The sequence below is a fragment of the Centroberyx gerrardi genome, chromosome 14 (genome assembly GCF_048128805.1).
Source record: "Centroberyx gerrardi isolate f3 chromosome 14, fCenGer3.hap1.cur.20231027, whole genome shotgun sequence".
NCBI lineage: Eukaryota > Metazoa > Chordata > Actinopteri > Beryciformes > Berycidae > Centroberyx > Centroberyx gerrardi.
Genome location: NC_136010.1, coordinates 17,744,092 through 17,762,111, shown reverse-complemented (window position 1 = coordinate 17,762,111; position 18,020 = coordinate 17,744,092). Strand labels below are relative to the sequence as shown.

Here is an 18,020-nt window from a genome sequence, read left to right as displayed (position 1 = left end):
AGGGGATCTGCATAAACGCAGCGCTGCAGTTATGCCTCCAAAGACTTCAGGAATCGCTTAATGAATTCCTACTTTCCAGTTGACACCCATGTATTGTTGGAATTACAGAATGTGTTTTGAACGGGTCTCATAGGTTCATGAGACCCGTTCCACACGCAGGGGGCCGTGTGAACTGCCAGTTCAAGTAAGAAAAGCACCGATATTGGACGGTTTTCACATGATGGAGGTGATGGACTGTGATCAGGCCACCTGGAGTGGGTGAGAGGAGAGGGTGGTCAGGAGTAAATGACTGGCCATACCATTGTTGAGGGAGCCAGTGATGAATGATTTCCCCTCCCTCTTCATCTGTGTTGTCTGAACTGTTAGATAACCCACAGATTTATGGCGCTCCACGTTGTGCTTTCTCACTCCCAGCGCTAACCAAGGTTATGTTACTCCCTGTGTGGCTTATCAACTAGAATATAGCTGCCAAACAATCCAGAAAGCCATGCTCAGTGTTTAACAATAGACTCACCCTAAACAACCCCAATTAGGTCAGTGATCTCAAGCATTGTGCAGAGGCCTGTCAACACTCCTCTCAACTTAGGCCCGAGACTATTTCCAGCCATTCTCCTACTCAGCTAGGAAAACAACCCAGTAATTTATACTTAATACCACAAGATGACAGACATTTCTTTCTAATACTAAATATTTCACAAAGAAACTCATTTTAGTCGTAATGATACACTCACTGTATGGAGAATTTACCTCAGTTGATCTGGCCGGAGTTGACCTCCACAGAAACTTCTGATTCTTCTGAGTCCTGGTCCTGACAAATGTATGCTGAATTGTCTTTCTAAAGATAACAAATATTATATGCATACTGATCCAAATTTTGGACCTCAAAAATGGAACAAAATCTAAAGACACTTAGCCACAATTTTTCCATGAAGTCACCCCTATTGCATGATAACAGGCACGGGCAATTGTTGAGTGTGGATGTCAATTTGAGTCTTTTTGTTCTATCCTTTTCTCTCTTGGCTCTTCTCTGCCGGTTTGTTATATGTGAGCATGCAAAGAAATAGACAAAGAGAGATCAGGAGGAAGGTCGACAAAGATCTAGCAGTTTGGTTACATATCAAGTATGGGAGGAACAAAGAAGTCAAAACAACGGCTGCTGGCAGACGAGCCCGTTTTTCATCAGATATTCATTATAGTTCTTTGTCCTTTAAATTGAGTGCTTTGATGCAGAGGATAAGCAGCACATCTCCCACAGCATTTCTGAGCAGCTCTGGCAACGCATTGGCAAAACACAGTTGATGAAGTCATCATCTTCATCTGGGAGTACAGAGGCATGCAGACTGTTTTTATTCAGGGTGAATAATTGAATGAGACAAGGAAGAGCATTTCATATCAGCAGGCCACATCATCAATCACTGCCATTATCTCTGTCTCTCTCCCGGTGTCCGCGCCACTTATCCCCAGCCTGGCGCATCCTCAGCTCTCCCCAGTAAACTAATTTTCTGTCTGGCGTCCAAAGGCAGGCGGCCTGCATCTGGTTCCTGGATGGTTTAAGTGGTTTTAGTTCAGCTTGTGTGCTAAAAGGTGATTATAATTTACTTCTCGCCACAAGTCTCTCCAAGTCTTCCTCACTGAAGAGCAGCAGAAGTTTCGACCCTGAAATGCAACGTGGCGACATCAAAATGAGTAATTACTTCTGTTTACACGCAAACACATTCATCTTCCTAGAATGTGACATCTGACAGGATAAATTGAACTGACCTCACAGGAACTCCTCATTCACAGCTGTCAGCTGTATTATTTCTTAATAGGCCAGTTTCTCTTTCATTTACTTCAAACAAAATTGACTCCAGCCCTTTTTAGCAGCTACATTAACTTGCTTTGAATGGACTGATGTATCTGAATTAATCTTGGACAGTAAAAGGGCTTTTTTCCCAAGTTTTGAAACAGAACAGTGCAAGAGTGTATGTACAAATAGTTTTTTGGTTGCAATATCAATATCAATATATTTACATATCTATTCACAGATATTGATGAATGCAGTATAAACCGCGGGGGCTGTAAATTCGGCTGCATTAACGCTCTGGGGAGCTACGAGTGTACCTGTCCACCAGGATTCAAGCTGCATTGGAACAGGAAAGACTGTATTGGTATGTACCATCGCTGCCCCCCAGTGGTTAGTTTACAGACACACACTCAAAGTCACAACAGCTGCACATTACAGTTTTCTGCCAGCTACGCCTCATACCAGTGCCGGATCGATATTTCGCTTTAGGACAGCGTGTGATTCAGTGTGGGTTTTATCTTCCCTCAGAGTTGGTGAAATGTCCTCCTGGACTGGTCGCCCCGAAGGCCACTCTGACCTGTAGCAAGACGGGCAAGAAAGAGAGCTGCTCTCTTACCTGCGCCTCTAAAGCTCATTATCTGGCAGGTACGTTACTCCCTCTGGCCTGAACAGCAGCGTTTAATCAGAAAACAAACATATCAACAGAATTGCGCTCAATTTTGTTTTGTTGGCTTATTAAAGGACCCAAACAAAACTGTCAAAAATGTAAAAGCTTGTTTTTTTGTCTTCTGCAGAGTCTGATAGCAGCTACTCAGTCAGCTGTGGTATCCCCATCCTCAGAGGGAAATCCCCAGCCAGGCTGAACGCCAGCAGTAGTCAGAGCTGCATAGGTTTGCTGCCCTCCAAATTCATATAATTAAACTCAACGCTTTGCAACAATCCAATCATTCAATCACAGCTGCACAGTGTGTCCTCTTCAGTTGTGTGCATGCCTGATCGGGTCCTATGGTGCAGTGATGACAGTGTGATGTTGTAGTGTCCTCCCACCCACTGTGCTGTGTTTGCCTGTAGAGACTTTGGCCCCTCCAGTGAAGCAGACAGCCTCTTTCAAGATTAAAGATGCCAAATGTCACCTCCACCCTAAGCTGACTGGAAGGACGGAGGACAGGGGGCGGACACTAGGGCCAGGTAATTCATTCTCAGTTGTGCTGTTTTGGAAATGGGACATTTGTCCTGCAGGTGTAGCTGAATACATATGCTGCTGTATCTACCCATGCTATAATATGAATGAATTCCTGTCTGCTGCACTTGATCCATGCCTTCCAGAAAATGATGGATCTCTACTCTCGATCATTAATTATTACTAAATCACGAATGTCATATATACCTTACACAGTAATGCCTCACAGACTGTGTGATGTCATGCACCTACAGGAGGTGGGCAGCCCTGCAGTAACTGCCTGGTGACATTTGTCAACCTCAAATGTGACTCCTCCAAGAAAGCTAAAGGGCGGCGTGCGCGCAACCCCTCAAACAAAGAGGTGACGCGCATCACTCTGGAGCTGGAAGCTGAGGTCAAACCTGGGGACACCACCGGTCAGTCTGGGCATTTGATCTTGTGGGCTGATTTTGTGATCATTATGGTATACAGGCAACGGGTAGTATCAATAATCATAACACACAACATGCTGCACAGTAGGTCTACATATTAATTGCTCATCCTCACAATTCAATATATTAAATTATTTTGTGCAGCACAAATGTTAGGTTCAGCCATGTACTTGTAACTGAATCATAGTATAATACGTTTTTTATCCATTACCAGGGAGTTGCAATCTCAGCTGCCTGAGACAGCGTATGGAGAAGCAGGTGAAGACATATATCAAGGCTCTGAAGAAGTCCATCAACCAGGAGCGCTTCCTGATTCGAGTGGCGGGGCTGGAGTACGAGGTGGCCCAGAAACTCCCCCAGGCGGCCTCTGGCCAGGAGAACTGTGGCCCGGGCCGAGAGAAGGACAGCGGCCGATGTGGTAAGACCTATTTCACTGTAATTTGTAGATGCAGTATTACTAAGAACTATGGGAATAAGAACTAAAAGAACTAATTGCAGCTGTCATGTGCTGCAGTACAAGGTGGTGTGAGGTCAAGTGTGTGCTCATCTCTGACCAGAGCCTTTGTGGATATTCTCTCAGTCAGATGCTTGCCTGGGTCTTATTACCACGGCGAGCAGGAGCGCTGTGTTCAGTGTCCACCCGGCACATTTCAGGAGAAGGAGGGGCAGCTGGCCTGTGATCTCTGCCCCGGCAGCGATGGCCACGGGCCTGCTGGGGCACGAAATATCTCCTCCTGCGCAGGTAGCCTAGTTTAAAGTCCCTGAAACAATGGTTCACATTCAGTCCTGTTCAGATGTAGGGCTACCGCTCTGTATTGTAATCCTGCTCTCAATGTTCTTCGAATCAAATCCAGGCCAATGCCCTACGGGATACTTCTCCAGCGATGGGTTCAAACCTTGTCAGCCGTGCCCCCAGGGCTCCTACCAGCCCGACCTGGGACGCACCCTGTGCTTCCCCTGTGGGGGGGGGCTGGGCACCAAGCGGGAGGGAGCCAGCTCCTTCCATGACTGTGAAGTCAAAGGTCAGCCTGTTGTCTTTTCATACAACCAGTGAATATATTGTCGTTGTATGTGCACATATATGAATGTAGCTGGAGCTTTTAACCAAAATATGTGTTGCATACTTGACCAATAAAGCCCGATTCTGAATGAAAACATATGCTCAAGTAATCTACAATGTAGGCATTTAGCAGACACTCTTATCCAGAGGGACTTACAATAAGTGTAACAGTAAAAATAAGTGAACATTCCTCAAGCATCAATAGGGTAAGTAGCCAGATAGTTCAGAGTGCTATGAAAACAAAAAGTGCTGTAACATTAATCAAGAAAAGTAAAAGAATAAGCTCAAAGTAGGCACACTACATCTGTAAAAACTAGAACACTGGACTCATCTGGGATCTACTTAATCTACTTTGCCACTTAATATTTCATCTCGTGTTTGTAACTAGTGTGTGTGTGTGTGTGTGTGTGTGTGTGTGTGTGTCTCCATTCCTGCCCTACAGTTCAGTGCTCTCCAGGCCATTACTACAACACCACAGTCCACAGGTGTATCCGCTGCCCACTGGGGACCTACCAGACCGAGTTTAGACAGAACTACTGTATTTCCTGCCCCGGGAACACCACCACCGATTTCGACGGAGCCACCAGCGTCTCCCAGTGCAAGAGTGAGTAGGAGGAGAGACGAAAATTACTGTTTGTGCTTTTTTTAGGCTTCTTAAATGTTAATTGGGATCTAATTTGTATTGTGTTTGTGTGCGTCTAGACAGAGAATGCGGCGGCGAGATGGGCGAGTTCACGGGTTACATCGAGTCACCTAACTACCCTGGTAATTACCCCGCCAACGTGGAGTGCATCTGGAACATCAACCCTCCCAGCAAGCGCAAGATCCTCATTGTGGTGCCGGAGATTTTCCTGCCCTCAGAGGACGAGTGCGGAGACGTGCTGGTCATGAGGAAGAACTGTGAGTGCCTGTCTTTCCAGTTGTTCTCTCAATGGAATTAATTGTATAGATTAAAAAAAAAAAACTACCAGACATCTACATTCAAATGTACCCTAATGTCTCCTAATGATACACTACCAGTCAAAAGTTTGGACACGCCACATTTTTCTTTATTTTTACCATTTTTCACATTTTAGAATAATAGTAAAGACATCAAAACTATGAAATAACACAAATGGAATTATGCAGTGACCAAAAAAAGTGTTAAACAAATCAACACTATCTTATATTTTAGATTCTTTAAAGTAGCCACCCTTTGCCTTGATGGAAAGGCAAAGGCTTTGGAAAGAAATTCATACATAGGCATCAACTTCACTATTTATATTTGTCTAAGAAACACATTTCAAGCATTTAAGTATAAGCCTTTAGATCAAAATGGCTTTAAGATCATGAAAAACAGAGTACATTCAATCAGCGGTATCCAAACTTTTGACTGGTAGTGTATATTCACTTAGTCAAAGACACTGTTCTGAAAACCTAATTAGTCAACATTGTCCTTTCCCTGCCCCCGAAGGGTCGGCCACATCCATCACCACCTACGAGACGTGTCAGACATACGAGCGGCCGATTGCCTTCACAGCTCGCTCCAGACGTCTGTGGATCAACTTCAAGTCCAACGAGGCCAACAGCGCCCGGGGCTTTCAGATCCCCTATGTCACTTATGATGGTAAGTGGCTCGCCCATTAGTCACAGCGGTTTGGTCGTCACCCGATCGGTGTCGTGTCTTATGCTGCGTGTGTGTCTTTATGACTTCAGAGGACTACGAACAGCTCGTCGAGGACATAGTGAGGGATGGGAGACTGTACGCCTCGGAAAACCATCAAGAAATCCTCAAGGTTAGCGGTTTTCTGCCTCTGGTGTGCTGTGTGATTACTGAGCATGTTACAAGCTTCATTTCCTGATGGAACATAAAAAAGACGATTTGGGAGAGAGAGAAGTGATTTAGTTAAGCAATAAGCCATGAGAGACCGTGCTTTATGGTGATTTTAGAACAGCCAAGTGGTGTTGTTAGGCACGAGCATAGTATTGAGTGGCTTATTGCTTTTATAAAATTGAAACAGTTTCAGTAATTCTTTGATTTTTAGTCTGAAATAATAAAATGTTATTCTTCCACCAAGCAATTTAGTTTTTAGCTAAAGAAACAAATTAGTACCGGTGTGAGTGGTGATAATCGGTTGGCACATTTTTAAATGAACTGCTAATGTGGTCACAGGTGTGTGCTTAATAACTGTTATTAACTGTTAACGCAGTCGCAGGTGTGTTTAATAGCTGTTATTAACTCGTAATGTGGCCGCAGGTGTGTGTTTATCCTGTATTTTATAACAGCTTCAAGCGTAACTCAGCCAATCAACGCTGAGGACTGTAACTCTGTTTTATAATGGAGCATTTACACCGTTTTTTTTCTTCTTCCTGACAGGATAAAAAACTGATTAAGACTCTCTTTGATGTGCTGGCCCACCCAAACAACTACTTTAAGTACACCACTCGGGAGTCCAACGAGATGCTTCCCCGCTCCTTCATACGTCTCATAAGCAGCAAAGTCTCCGCTTTCCTGCGACCATACAAGTAAAAAGGTCGAACAGCCTGTGAAGCACCAGATCGTGACCCCTCCTCCTCCTCCTCCTCCTCCTCCTCCCCTCCCCCCCTTACAGGCCACATCCCTTAACTCTCACAGGACTTAAAACACAAAACAAACTATAGTTACGTTTTACTCTCTTTTCTTTTCCATGGGCTTTGACAACAAACAGTTCACTATGCAGACTTAACAAATATTGAACTTCATCTGTGTTTTAAGTCTTTTCAATTTCCCTTAAACACGGGTCTGCAGTCCCTAGCTTGAGCAGCGAGTGGGGATGTAGAGTGTGTGTGGGTTTGTGTTTCTATTGTCCTGTGTGATTAAACCACAGAAGCCAATAGAAGCATCTATTTCAGACAGTAGGAGTGATGTTTGTCGTGTGTGGTTTGAGCTAGAGCTAGTTATTGCATTTGCTTAAATGAGCGGTCCGAGTTCCCGCTCCACTCCTACCATAAGTATGACTGTTGTAAGTGTTGTGTAACCTTGACTCCATCTTCAGTGTCTGTGTGCCGTCCTCCAGGAGGAGCAGTTGTTCATGTCACATCGCAGCTGCATTCCAGGTCATTCAAAGCCTTACTATATTTGAGCTCTTAGAGCAATTTCCTAGGGTGTTACTGTTAAAACAGTTAATCTACGTTTTCTTCCTTCTGTCCAGACTGTACAGGTGTTTTCCAGCCTTCTTCGGATATTTTCTGTCATTCTTCTTCCAAGTTAACTTAACAAAGCAAATGAAAGGTAGTTTATCATTCCAGAACATGATGGACATTTTGGAGATGAATTACAAGCCTGTAATTGTGAGAGCCACAGAAATGAGATAAAGTGTCTTTGTGGAACATGCCTCTGAGAGAGAGAGAAATGTCTTTGAGGGACATAATGTTTGCTGCTTCTTTTAAAAGGTCACTTTAATTCTTCAATCTCATATTGTCTTTCTGATGTATCCTGACTTCCACCACACTAATAGTCTATAGGTTTAAAAGAAAAAGGAAGATCAGAATATGAAATACAACTCTGCTTCTTATACACAGTAAGTTGATAATCTCACATTGCCTGTCTCTGTGGACTACCAGTTTTATAATGTTTTTATTTCAATCTTGTAAATAATGAAAATAAATTAGACGAGGGTTGAATTCTTTAATCCCAATTTGCTTGAGCAGGACCCCAAAAATCACTTTCTGCCCTTGGATCTCCCACCCATCTCTAATCCAAAGACACCCAGCCCCCCCTCCAAACACCCCAGTCAGATTTTGTCCTGTCCCAATAAAACCAGCTCTTCCAAAGACTGCTCAAGAGGGCAGGCCAAGTTGTTTTGTGCACTAGATCTAGAGCCCGTCATCCTTCCTTTTATAGTACAAGTGCAATGAATTAAAAGTAACACTCCTTAATTTTGGTTACACCCTGTAGTTACCCATAAACAATGCTTGTGAAATGTGTTTTGTGTCTCCAAGAATGTCACTCCCTCGCCACGGCAGTTACATTTCGCAGTACACAAGGGCTTCCCTTGTCAAGACTCGACTCTTAGTTACAAATATTTATCAGTCACTATAGGCAGAAAATGTACACTAAGGAGGATTGCTTTATGTTTCAATGTGTTACTGCTCTCTTATCCAGAGAAATACTAAAAACATTGTTTGAGTCTGTCAGTGTGTAGTAAAAATGGAATATTTGTCATGTCTAGAAAATATTCTTTGCTGTAAATTTCAAAAACACAGTGACCAAAACAGGGTAAATTAATGTACTCAAAATCTACCACTTTGCTCCAAGTTAGGATCTACCAAATCTTCAAATAGTTCATCTCACCACCACTGCAATCAAATTGTTACAGACAATTGCATTGTCAATGAGCTAATGACAATGATAAAGCCTAATCCTTATCCTGTATATTCAACTCTTCAAAGAAAATTAAAATTAGTCACTGCTCAATATCTAATGAATTTCCCTGGGAGGATATTTTTCCCACTTGTTATGTAAATAAAAATACTTCAAATTGTGTACCGTACACTACCTTTAGTTGCAAGCGCCTGAATTTTAGGATGACAAAGGGATTTTGACCACATTGTCAAACTAGAAGGCAACAGTGGGCCAAGCCATGAAGACCTCATCAGTTTCAAATTCAATACACGTCTCATTTAAAACTCCCAACTTTCCCCCCCCTCATGTTCTCAAAAATCCAGTCATACTGCCAGTAAGTCACTGATGGTTTAGATCTAGTCTCCCATCTGCTTTTAGATGTGAAGAGCAACATCCCAGTGTGTTCACCCTGCCAACACAAACATTCCCCTCCCACCGTAATTAGTTCCCTCCTGCAACCTGATCAATGTTTTTGTTTTGAATTGTTGCCTTTTTAACAAGAGTTTGCTATGATGTATCATAGAGTTGATAATGATATTTGCACTTGAATTGTTATTGCTCATGTAAAGAAATGTCTGGATTTTGTATTGTCTTTTTAAATGAATGGAATTGGTGTTCTTAATTTCTTGTAGCTTGTTTGTTCATGAATGCTCACTCACCGTTTTAGTCTATAGAGATGATACACATAACATTATCGACTGTAAAAACTATGTACAGAGGTGAATGAAACAAGTTTGTACTTGTTACTGCCCAAAACACTTATCAAAATAAACATACTGTACTTCAGCTTAATTTCAAACATTTATTAATGTCTGTATAACAAGTTCATATATCACAAGTTTCAGCATTAGCATGTTAGAGCCATACAGAATTTATCCAGAAGTGCATCAACAAAGGCAAATTTAAAAGACAATTATTTATTTTAGACAGCAGAGACATTGTTTAGCTTAGCTTAAAATAGACCATTTGTTTTTCAGCCTTGAGCCCAGACGCTTTTCTCCTGAAATTGTGCACTTGAATGGTCTGAATAGCCTGGACTGGGCACTGTAGTTACACATCTCATCTAAATAATCATGTTTTAGATCCTTCAGTACATGCCACGTGCTGAAAAAAAGAAAACAGGTGATAATCTGCATGAAAACAGCTGTCAGAAGTAATCTAGGTAAACATTTTACCAGTGTGTTATGAAGATGTAATAAAACAATTCACACGTAGAGCAAGAGTTGATTACTTACATATGCATTTGGGAAGAGCAGGGATCCATTCACCATTGGCGCCGCAGGTCACACTGCTTGTGCCGACCATCTCATAGCCCCAGCCACACTCGAACGACACGATGTCCCTATATTGATACGGTGTGCTCTTCCACATCCAGGAGGCGTTGGACACGTTTGGAGGGGGGCATATCATTTCTGTAATGAGATATTCACATCAGGCAATCTTCAGTTTTCATTCTACTAGTTTCAAATGTAGAAAAGGCTTTGTAAAGAATGATCTGTCAACAATAGCATGTGGGACCTTTGCACTCAGGAGGAGGTGAGCTCCATGTCCCATCCTTGGTACACCATATCTCTCTTTGTCCAATAAGCGTCCCCACTTGGCACCGATAGCCAACCACACTGTTGTATACGTAAGGCGCGTCCTGCGTGCCTGTTCTCTGAGAGTTTGCCACTTCAGGGGGATCCGCACACTGTACAGCTGGAAGACACATTAAGGTAGTTTTGGCATGACTAAAAGGGATTAAGGAATATTAAAAAGCCACCTGACATCACTTGCTTATGATGATAGTCTACGACACCTTCACATGTGGGAACACGCCCATCCCAGCCGTCACTCATACAGGTTCTCCTTCCCTGTCCTACAAGCCGATATCTGGTGACAAGGTGGATAAAGAATCATTTTCATTTGCACACAGGATAAATTAATGCAAAAGAATAACCATATGTAAGCAAGCAGCACAGCATTAGGAAATTTACAGCATTTCCTCACCCCTCATCACAGAGAGCCCTAGCAGTGTCTCCAAACTCTGCTCCAGTGTACATAAACTCTCCGTTAATAATCTCTCCTGCAGAACCGCATGACTTCCCTTTGGGGATGGGAAAAAAAAAAAAAAAAAAAAAGTTTAATTTACAACAGTAAACAAAACTACTAAAAACACATAATCAAGCTGCCTCCCACAGATAAAGAGGATGCTGCACCTGAGAACATTTTAATCCTTAGATATTCAACACTCAATATAACCATGACAGACTTGTTATAAAGCATAATGTTCAGTACATGTCTGAAAGGGTAGATCCAGCCAAGCTCAAACAGAGGTTTACTGGACATTCTGACACAAGGAATAAAATGTATTATTTTTAATATGCATGTATGTGCATTGCATTGAAGAAAACATGACAGTACACCTGTCAATTAAGTGTGTAAAAAGCGCCATGATACCTTAAAAAGCCATAACTTTGATTATGGTTACTATGGCGATACTACATCACTGTCACACTACACTAATCACAACAAGATGTCCTCTCTGGTAATATTGCTATGATTAACACTTAACTTTCTGCAGATGCATGACATTCACTATGGAATTCAAAGATCTCAGACCTAAAAACATTAGTAATAGACATCAGCATTTCTAACGATGCTGCTGTTCAAATAAAGCATTGCACAAAAACATACAAAAAGTTCTTACGTTCACATCTCATCAGCAACGGTGTCCATTGTCCATTGTTACACCTGCGGTACCCGCTGCCCCCTACTTGAGCGTATCCAACTTCACACATGTAACGGACTTGGTCCCCAGACGAGAAAGATGTCATTGTAATGTAGCTGTCAGCGAGGTGGGCGTTGGATTTGTTGATGGTTACTGGCACACCACACGTACCTAGTAAACAGATTGGCATTTTAATCATTTGTTATTTGAAGTCTGACCTCCAAACTAAGCCCTATTCCATAATCCAACATGCCAAATTACCTTTTACATAGAGGCAAGAGTCAGTTTAGATATACCAACCTTTACTCTCCCACCCCCCGCACTACTCTTATCTGAACTGACTGGAATTTGCCATATTGCCAAAACACAAGCGAAGAATTGAGCTGGAAAAATGAACTCTCCTTCATTGTCGAGTGACTCACCACTAGAGGGCAGACACCGAGGGAGCTGAGGCTGCCACTGGCCACCAGGGCCACAGGTGACCTGCTGGGATCCATCCAGCTGGAAACCCTGGTTGCAGGTGAAAGTCACAGTCTGCCCCACCCGGTGCACTGCAGCATCTCCACTGCTCTTCACTCCATTAGCTACTGCAGGGTTGGAGCAGGTGGTTTCTGCCCCTTTCTCTGCAGAGATCAAAATTACATTTGTGTCTACAACCTATTTTTCAAAAACTATAGATGCCGTTTGCAGACATGCTCACAGACAAGATTTACTTCAGTAAAAGGCAAGTAAAGCAAATGAAAATTCATGAATGCCTACAAATTTGAAGTCCATGCAAGTGTACAGAACTGAAATGCAGATGTCATACACAAATGACCCCAAAACCTTAAAATTCTTACCCGATACACATTCAGGAATCGCAGTCCACTTCCCATCCTTTAAACAGATGACCCTGCTGGGGCCTTCTTGGCGGTATCCCCTGAGGCATCTCACAATAACGACCGAGTTAATCCTACTGCGCTTGTTTGAAAGTGCGCCATGAGCTATCTTCAGCTCTGGGCACTTGGGCCCTACAAGAGATCAAGAATAAAAACACCCATTACAACCCAGTAGATGAAAATTAACGTATTGTATGGCTTTACATTGTACAAACCCAGCATTAATTTGCTTAATTTTATTAGCATAATGAAAGGGATATGCATTTTTAAATTAACAGGAGACTCATTTTTACTTTCATGGTTAGTATGGGTAGTTGTGAGGAAAAATAGTGACCAAACACCTCAGTGATGGAAAACAATATTGTTCTTTCCATGTTTAATAAGGGTAAACGAGGTAGAATTTTATCATTCTCAAACTCTGATAATATTGTGTCACCCTTGTGAGCTGCTCTCCATCAGTTTATTACATTATTCCCCTTCTGTCTGCTTCTAACACCCAATTTAACAGTCTACAAGATGATTTTCTACAGGGAAACGAGCTTGGAAATCTCAAATTGGACCAAATGCAAAAGTTAAGCAGATCACTTGGTCCAATATTTGTAATAAGTCATTTTTTGCAAGCACGCCGTAATGTCACAGTAACATCAGCAAATCTGTAGCGTCTTTGAGCTTCAATACTGTAATAAGACCATAAAATATAATCATGGCAAGCCAATCAAGAAGATGGAAAAGGAAATTAAGCACTTTTGAGACCTACAATAACCCTGAAATGAGAAATGTTTATGATCCAAAAGATAGTAATCTACAACTCCACATGACAAATGTCTATATACACACACACACACTCACATGTGCACTTTGGAAGAGGCGGGGTCCATTTTCCATTAAGCCCACATGTAGCAGTGGCTGATCCATTCAGCCTGTAAGGCCGGTTACAGGAGAAGGACAGAGAGTCTCCATGCTTATAAACGGGTTTTAATCCAGTGATCACTGTAAATTTATTTTGAGGATGTGCCTTGGGCTTATCACATGTGATGTCTGTTGGGGAAGAGACAGAAAAGGCAATGTTAGAGTTTGATGCAATTATTTTAGTTTTCAAATATCCTGTGCATTTCATAGCCTCAACACTATAAACTTAATCCTAGACTGTTCATATGCAGCATGATAGGAGCAGTCGTCATGCTCGACCTCACCATTAGAGGGCAGACACAGAGGGAGCTGAGGCTGCCACTGGCCACCAGGGCCACAGGTGACCTGCTGCGATCCATCCAGCTGGAAACCCTGGTTGCAGGTGAAAGTCACAGAGTCTCCCACCTGGTGCACTGCAGCATCCCCACTGCTCTTCACTCCATTAGTCACTGCAGGGTTGGAGCAGGTGGCTTCTGCAGCAGCCACTGCACCACCTTCTGTTTGTATAAAGAGCAGTTAGGACATCATATAATCTGTAAATAACTTAATGTATTGGATGTTTTCATGTGCTGCTATTATTTGAAGTTTGCATGACTTATGGGATAAAGTGGCATATCATTCTTCAAAAACACCAGAATCAAAAGCATTCATGCCCAATGCTAAGGCAAATTACCTTTGTTTACTGCATCATTACCATTCTTTGGTAATGACTGCCTGCCACTGACTGTGACCATGTGAAGGTCTCTACAGCAGGACTGCACTCAGTCAAGCCTGTGCTCGTCTGTTATACAGCGGCAGACCTTAACGAACTACAGAATACGCCACTTAATACATTAGATTGTGTATATTATGGGGCTGGCTAATCCTGGATAGGCCGACAGACTGGACGTACTTTGTGGGCATATTACACTGTCAAAGCATCAAGAAATGGTATGAGCCTGCTGTCAGACAAACTTTTCATTAAAATTCCCCCAAATCCACAACGCCTGAGAACTCCTGCCACTTCTGTCAACTTCTTGGAGAGATGTACAGTACAAGCAGAAGGGTAATGCCTCGTCAGACAGGGGCTTTGACAGAGGAAAATTATCCAGATTTATTACACTATCAATATTGAAAATTAAACTGCTTTATTGCATCTGCAAAACATCACCATGTGAGTCAGCACAGGCAATCTTTGTCCTCATACATTAAAGTTGTATTGGGGTTTTTTTTCTTGTTAGATTAAATTTGTCTTTTTGCACCTTGTAACAAACTAGTTTTGTTAAATGCACTTTACAAGTCAATTTGATTTGTGTTTTTATTAGGACTGTAAAATATTTTACTGATAGTGGAAACAAAAACATTTACTGCAACTTGTTTTGCCAAGTACGCTCATCTTTCACCTTCACGCTGTGTTAAGTTCAAGTGGTATTTACCTACTCACCCTTGAAGAAACAGAATACCGCCCACTGAAATTACCCCTCACATGTACTGCCAACCATAGGGAGTAAACAATAATTCTGGGTTAAACATAATAAGCCAGTGTTAATGCTATGCCAGGGGAACTGCTGCCCACCTTCACACAAGGGGAATTCACCAGTCCAGCCAGTGCTTTTGCATATCATATACTTTGTTCCTTTCAGAGTGTATCTGCAAACACAGAGATAAAGTCAAACACAAATTCAGAAGGTTATTCTGACCAAGTTTTAGATTACCTCCTCAGACACAACTTACCCGTCGTTGCATACTGCATAAACTTTGTCCCCGAGGACCGAGTTCCCCTCGTATATTAACTGCCCATTGAGTAGATCCCCAGCATTTCCACATGATTTCTCTATTGAAAAGAGAGGGAGTACATCAGGGCAGGAATCATGAGTGAAATGTGCCTTGCCAAGTAGAAGACAGAGAAGTCTTTATTTTACACAGAGTTGCAAAACAACCCACAGAGGCTGCTGCAAAGCCTATTTGCCAACCAACCTTAGTGGGTTTTGCGAGAGGGACCTGAGGGGAGTCATTATGAAAATGTGTCAATTACGAAATTTACAGGGAGACTGTACTTCTGCTGGGAGGCCCAGGTTCAAGCATCCAAGCAAGTATCTGCCCTGTTGAAGTGTCCTTGAGCAAGGTACTGAACCCCTATCAGCTCTAGGAGTGCCGTTCTGTAACCGACCCTGACTGGGATCAGTAATCACAAATGGTTTTCCATTATTTGAGTACAGTCTCATGTTGGGTTCAAACTGTTCTAGCCTTGGTTTCAACTCGCCAGTACTAGTTTGTATTTGACTGTACACAAATGGGCTTTACATACGGCAGTCTTTCCAAGTAACAAGTTGCTCTTCTGTTTCTACTACATCTTTAAATTTTCCATGTGTTGTTCAATATTTGGTTGCAGCCCATTTCATAAATAAAAAAAGAATGTATTACTGGATGTGCAAATCCCTCAGTAGGATCAACAGACTAAATATGGACTGTGGGGCTCTACTACTCATTATAGGGACATAAGGAAAATTCACTAAAAATCAGCTCCCCAGAACTATTACTATGCATTTACTTAGTTTCTGCTGCCAAAGATGAGCAAGCCTTAAAGCAAGAAAAAACAAGACTGTACACATGAGATTTTAATACAACACAAGTAAGGATCTAGTCAGGAGAGAACGAGAGTAAGTGCCATAAAGCTAAGTTCTAGTCCGACAGGACATAGGGGCCACTGCAAGTTATAATGGAAGACCTGCAGCTCATCTTTAAAAAAGGCCTACAGGTGAACCTACATGAAAAACGTTATCATGAAATGTACATTAAAAATAAACACAAGTGATTTTGTACCCATTTGCCTTTCACACAAATAAAACCTTGCTGTCTTACAAAAATGTAAGGCTAAGTGACCTAGCTAAGTTAATTAATTTACAGCTGTGTAAACTGACACTTCTTTTGCTTTGCTATGCAATGTTGTTGTGCATGCTCGCAAACATTGACATTTCTTTCTCTAAAGTTTAGTAAGATTTCTTTTTGACTCCAACTTGGTATAGCCTAGCAAGTCTTACTTATTTATTTTTTTAAATAACCCGCCACCAGATGTGAAATGCTCTGAGCAGACCTTGATTGCGGCCTGCCTTGACGTCTTTGCGAGAGATTGTGGCCCAGTTGTTGTCTTCTTTTTATAGTTGTTTTGTTGTTTCTCCTTGATATTTGGAAGTCTACACAATGATTTATTCCCCCCCCCCCGTTTTACTGGAACAGCCAACCACACTGTCACAACAACAGCTTACTGTGGTTGCAGCTGTTGGCAGCACCAGGTCAGACGAGGCAGTTGTCTTCCAACATGGCCGCTAGGGGGCTGCAGATGCTGCTGTTAACACCCATCTTCACTGTTTGTACTTGGAGTAACTTTGAGACCCTCTCCTTCACGCTCTCCTAGACGCTCTAACTTTTGAGAGAAGATTTACTCAACTTCACAATATTTCACCCTTTTTAATCCTGGACCGGGTAATATTATGCTTAGTACTTACTTTCGCATTTCAGTGTCAAAGCTGTCCATTTGCCATTGAGACACTGCACAGCGCGGCTGCCTCTGGATGCAGTGAAGCCCTCGGCGCAGTCATAGTAAACCTTTTCTCCGTGGCTGAACTTCTGTCTCGCCGTGTATTTCTTGTCCAGTTCGGTGTACATATATGCCGATGGCCTGGCACATTCCCTTGACACTTGGGCTATTTTGGAAAATCAGTAATTATCATTAGGCTAGTTAAAGTATCAAAGCAGTCACAAGTGCGAGATGTTGATTTTTCATTTACCTGAAGCATGCAAGGCAAACAATAAAAACACGATATTCCACCCATTCATCATGTTTGTCATCAGTGTAAATCTGTGCGTAAACAAATCCTCAAAGGGAGATTGCAAATGCCCACAGGAGGCATGGGTGAAGCAATTTATAGAGGAGGGGTGGCAAAACGGGAGCAGCCCATAAGAGACCAGCTGATTGAAATAAAATCATCAAGACAGGGTTGGCATGGAAACAAGATACAAGCAGTGGCGTGCACAGACTCGGACTGAGACAATGGCGCAAATCTGTAAATGGGCACTTTTGCAATAATACTAGGGTGCGGAGGTTGAACATCCTGCACAGGGGAAATACTGCTGTAAAAATGCCCTTCAGACTGGTTATTATATGCCTGTTTTATCTTACCGCTCTTCGGGTGATCAGTGTAAGAAATGCGGTCACTAGCAAAGTAGTAATAGGATACCTTATCGTGTGCCTAAAATATAAGAATGGTAATCATATCATTAGGTCTACTTAATTTGTTACTTTTAATCAGTGGTGGGTAGAGTACTGAAAATCTATACTCAAGTAAAAGTACAATTACTCCCATAAAAAATGACTCCTACTCAAGTAAAAGTAAAAAAGTACCTGGTTAATAAATTACTCAAAGTACAAGTTACTTTCCATTTTAATATTTTTTAGGGTGTGCGGGCCAGTGCAAAATAATGAAAAAACAGCACTTTCTTAGCCCTTTATAAAACAGAATATAAGTCTGTTTAACTCTAGTATTTACAGACATTATCAAAGTAACCAAACCTATTACAGCCCCAAAATGCAGTAGATACCGAATACAATACAATTAATTAAAACTCAGATTTTCTGTTCTGTAGTATTACTCCCTGTACCAAGACCTCAGTCAATCAACTAGAGAATGAAAACTTCTTTCCATTCACATTTTTCATTTGGGGAT

General features: G+C 42.0%; 2 protein-coding genes across 3 annotated transcripts in view; one reads left to right on the top strand and one right to left on the bottom strand.

Moving 5' to 3' along the window:
- scube3 (signal peptide, CUB domain, EGF-like 3) overlaps positions 1-9,442 on the top strand; it is a 64,330-nt gene extending 54,888 nt beyond the window's left edge. For both annotated transcript variants that reach the window (XM_071894542.2, XM_071894541.2), the window contains 13 exons: positions 2,028-2,150; positions 2,315-2,431; positions 2,581-2,676; positions 2,858-2,974; positions 3,221-3,382; positions 3,612-3,815; positions 3,978-4,139; positions 4,252-4,419; positions 4,900-5,061; positions 5,160-5,357; positions 5,911-6,063; positions 6,153-6,232; positions 6,814-9,442. In XM_071894542.2, coding sequence (XP_071750643.1) covers positions 2,028-2,150; positions 2,315-2,431; positions 2,581-2,676; positions 2,858-2,974; positions 3,221-3,382; positions 3,612-3,815; positions 3,978-4,139; positions 4,252-4,419; positions 4,900-5,061; positions 5,160-5,357; positions 5,911-6,063; positions 6,153-6,232; positions 6,814-6,966 — 1,895 coding nt within the window. In that variant the 3' untranslated portion in view covers positions 6,967-9,442. The remainder of the gene's footprint in view (positions 1-2,027; positions 2,151-2,314; positions 2,432-2,580; positions 2,677-2,857; positions 2,975-3,220; positions 3,383-3,611; positions 3,816-3,977; positions 4,140-4,251; positions 4,420-4,899; positions 5,062-5,159; positions 5,358-5,910; positions 6,064-6,152; positions 6,233-6,813) is intronic.
- Positions 9,443-9,608: 166 nt separating this feature from the next.
- On the bottom strand, positions 9,609-17,182 carry LOC139907994 (complement receptor type 2). Its single transcript, XM_071894544.2, has 14 exons — positions 17,085-17,182; positions 16,803-17,000; positions 15,031-15,130; positions 14,873-14,946; positions 13,602-13,814; positions 13,258-13,446; positions 12,370-12,540; positions 11,953-12,153; positions 11,510-11,701; positions 10,810-10,906; positions 10,619-10,692; positions 10,339-10,518; positions 10,056-10,232; positions 9,609-9,924 (listed from the first exon to the last, which is right to left on the bottom strand). The coding sequence occupies exons 1-14, from the start codon at positions 17,143-17,145 to the stop codon at positions 9,908-9,910; spliced, it is 1,944 nt and encodes a 647-aa protein (XP_071750645.1). The 5' UTR covers positions 17,146-17,182; the 3' UTR covers positions 9,609-9,907.
- Positions 17,183-18,020: the final 838 nt, after the last annotated feature.

Coding starts and splice junctions, on each gene's coding strand:
- LOC139907994 (XM_071894544.2), bottom strand. CDS start 17,145: ATGACAAACATGATGAATGGGTGGAATATCGTGTTTTTATTGTTTGCC. Junction 12,541..13,257: donor GCCTCTTCCAAAGTGCACAT/GTGAGTGTGTGT, acceptor GATCTCTTGTAG/GGCCCAAGTGCCCAGAGCTG. Junction 10,233..10,338: donor ACCTCCTCCTGAGTGCAAAG/GTCCCACATGCT, acceptor ATCTCATTACAG/AAATGATATGCCCCCCTCCA.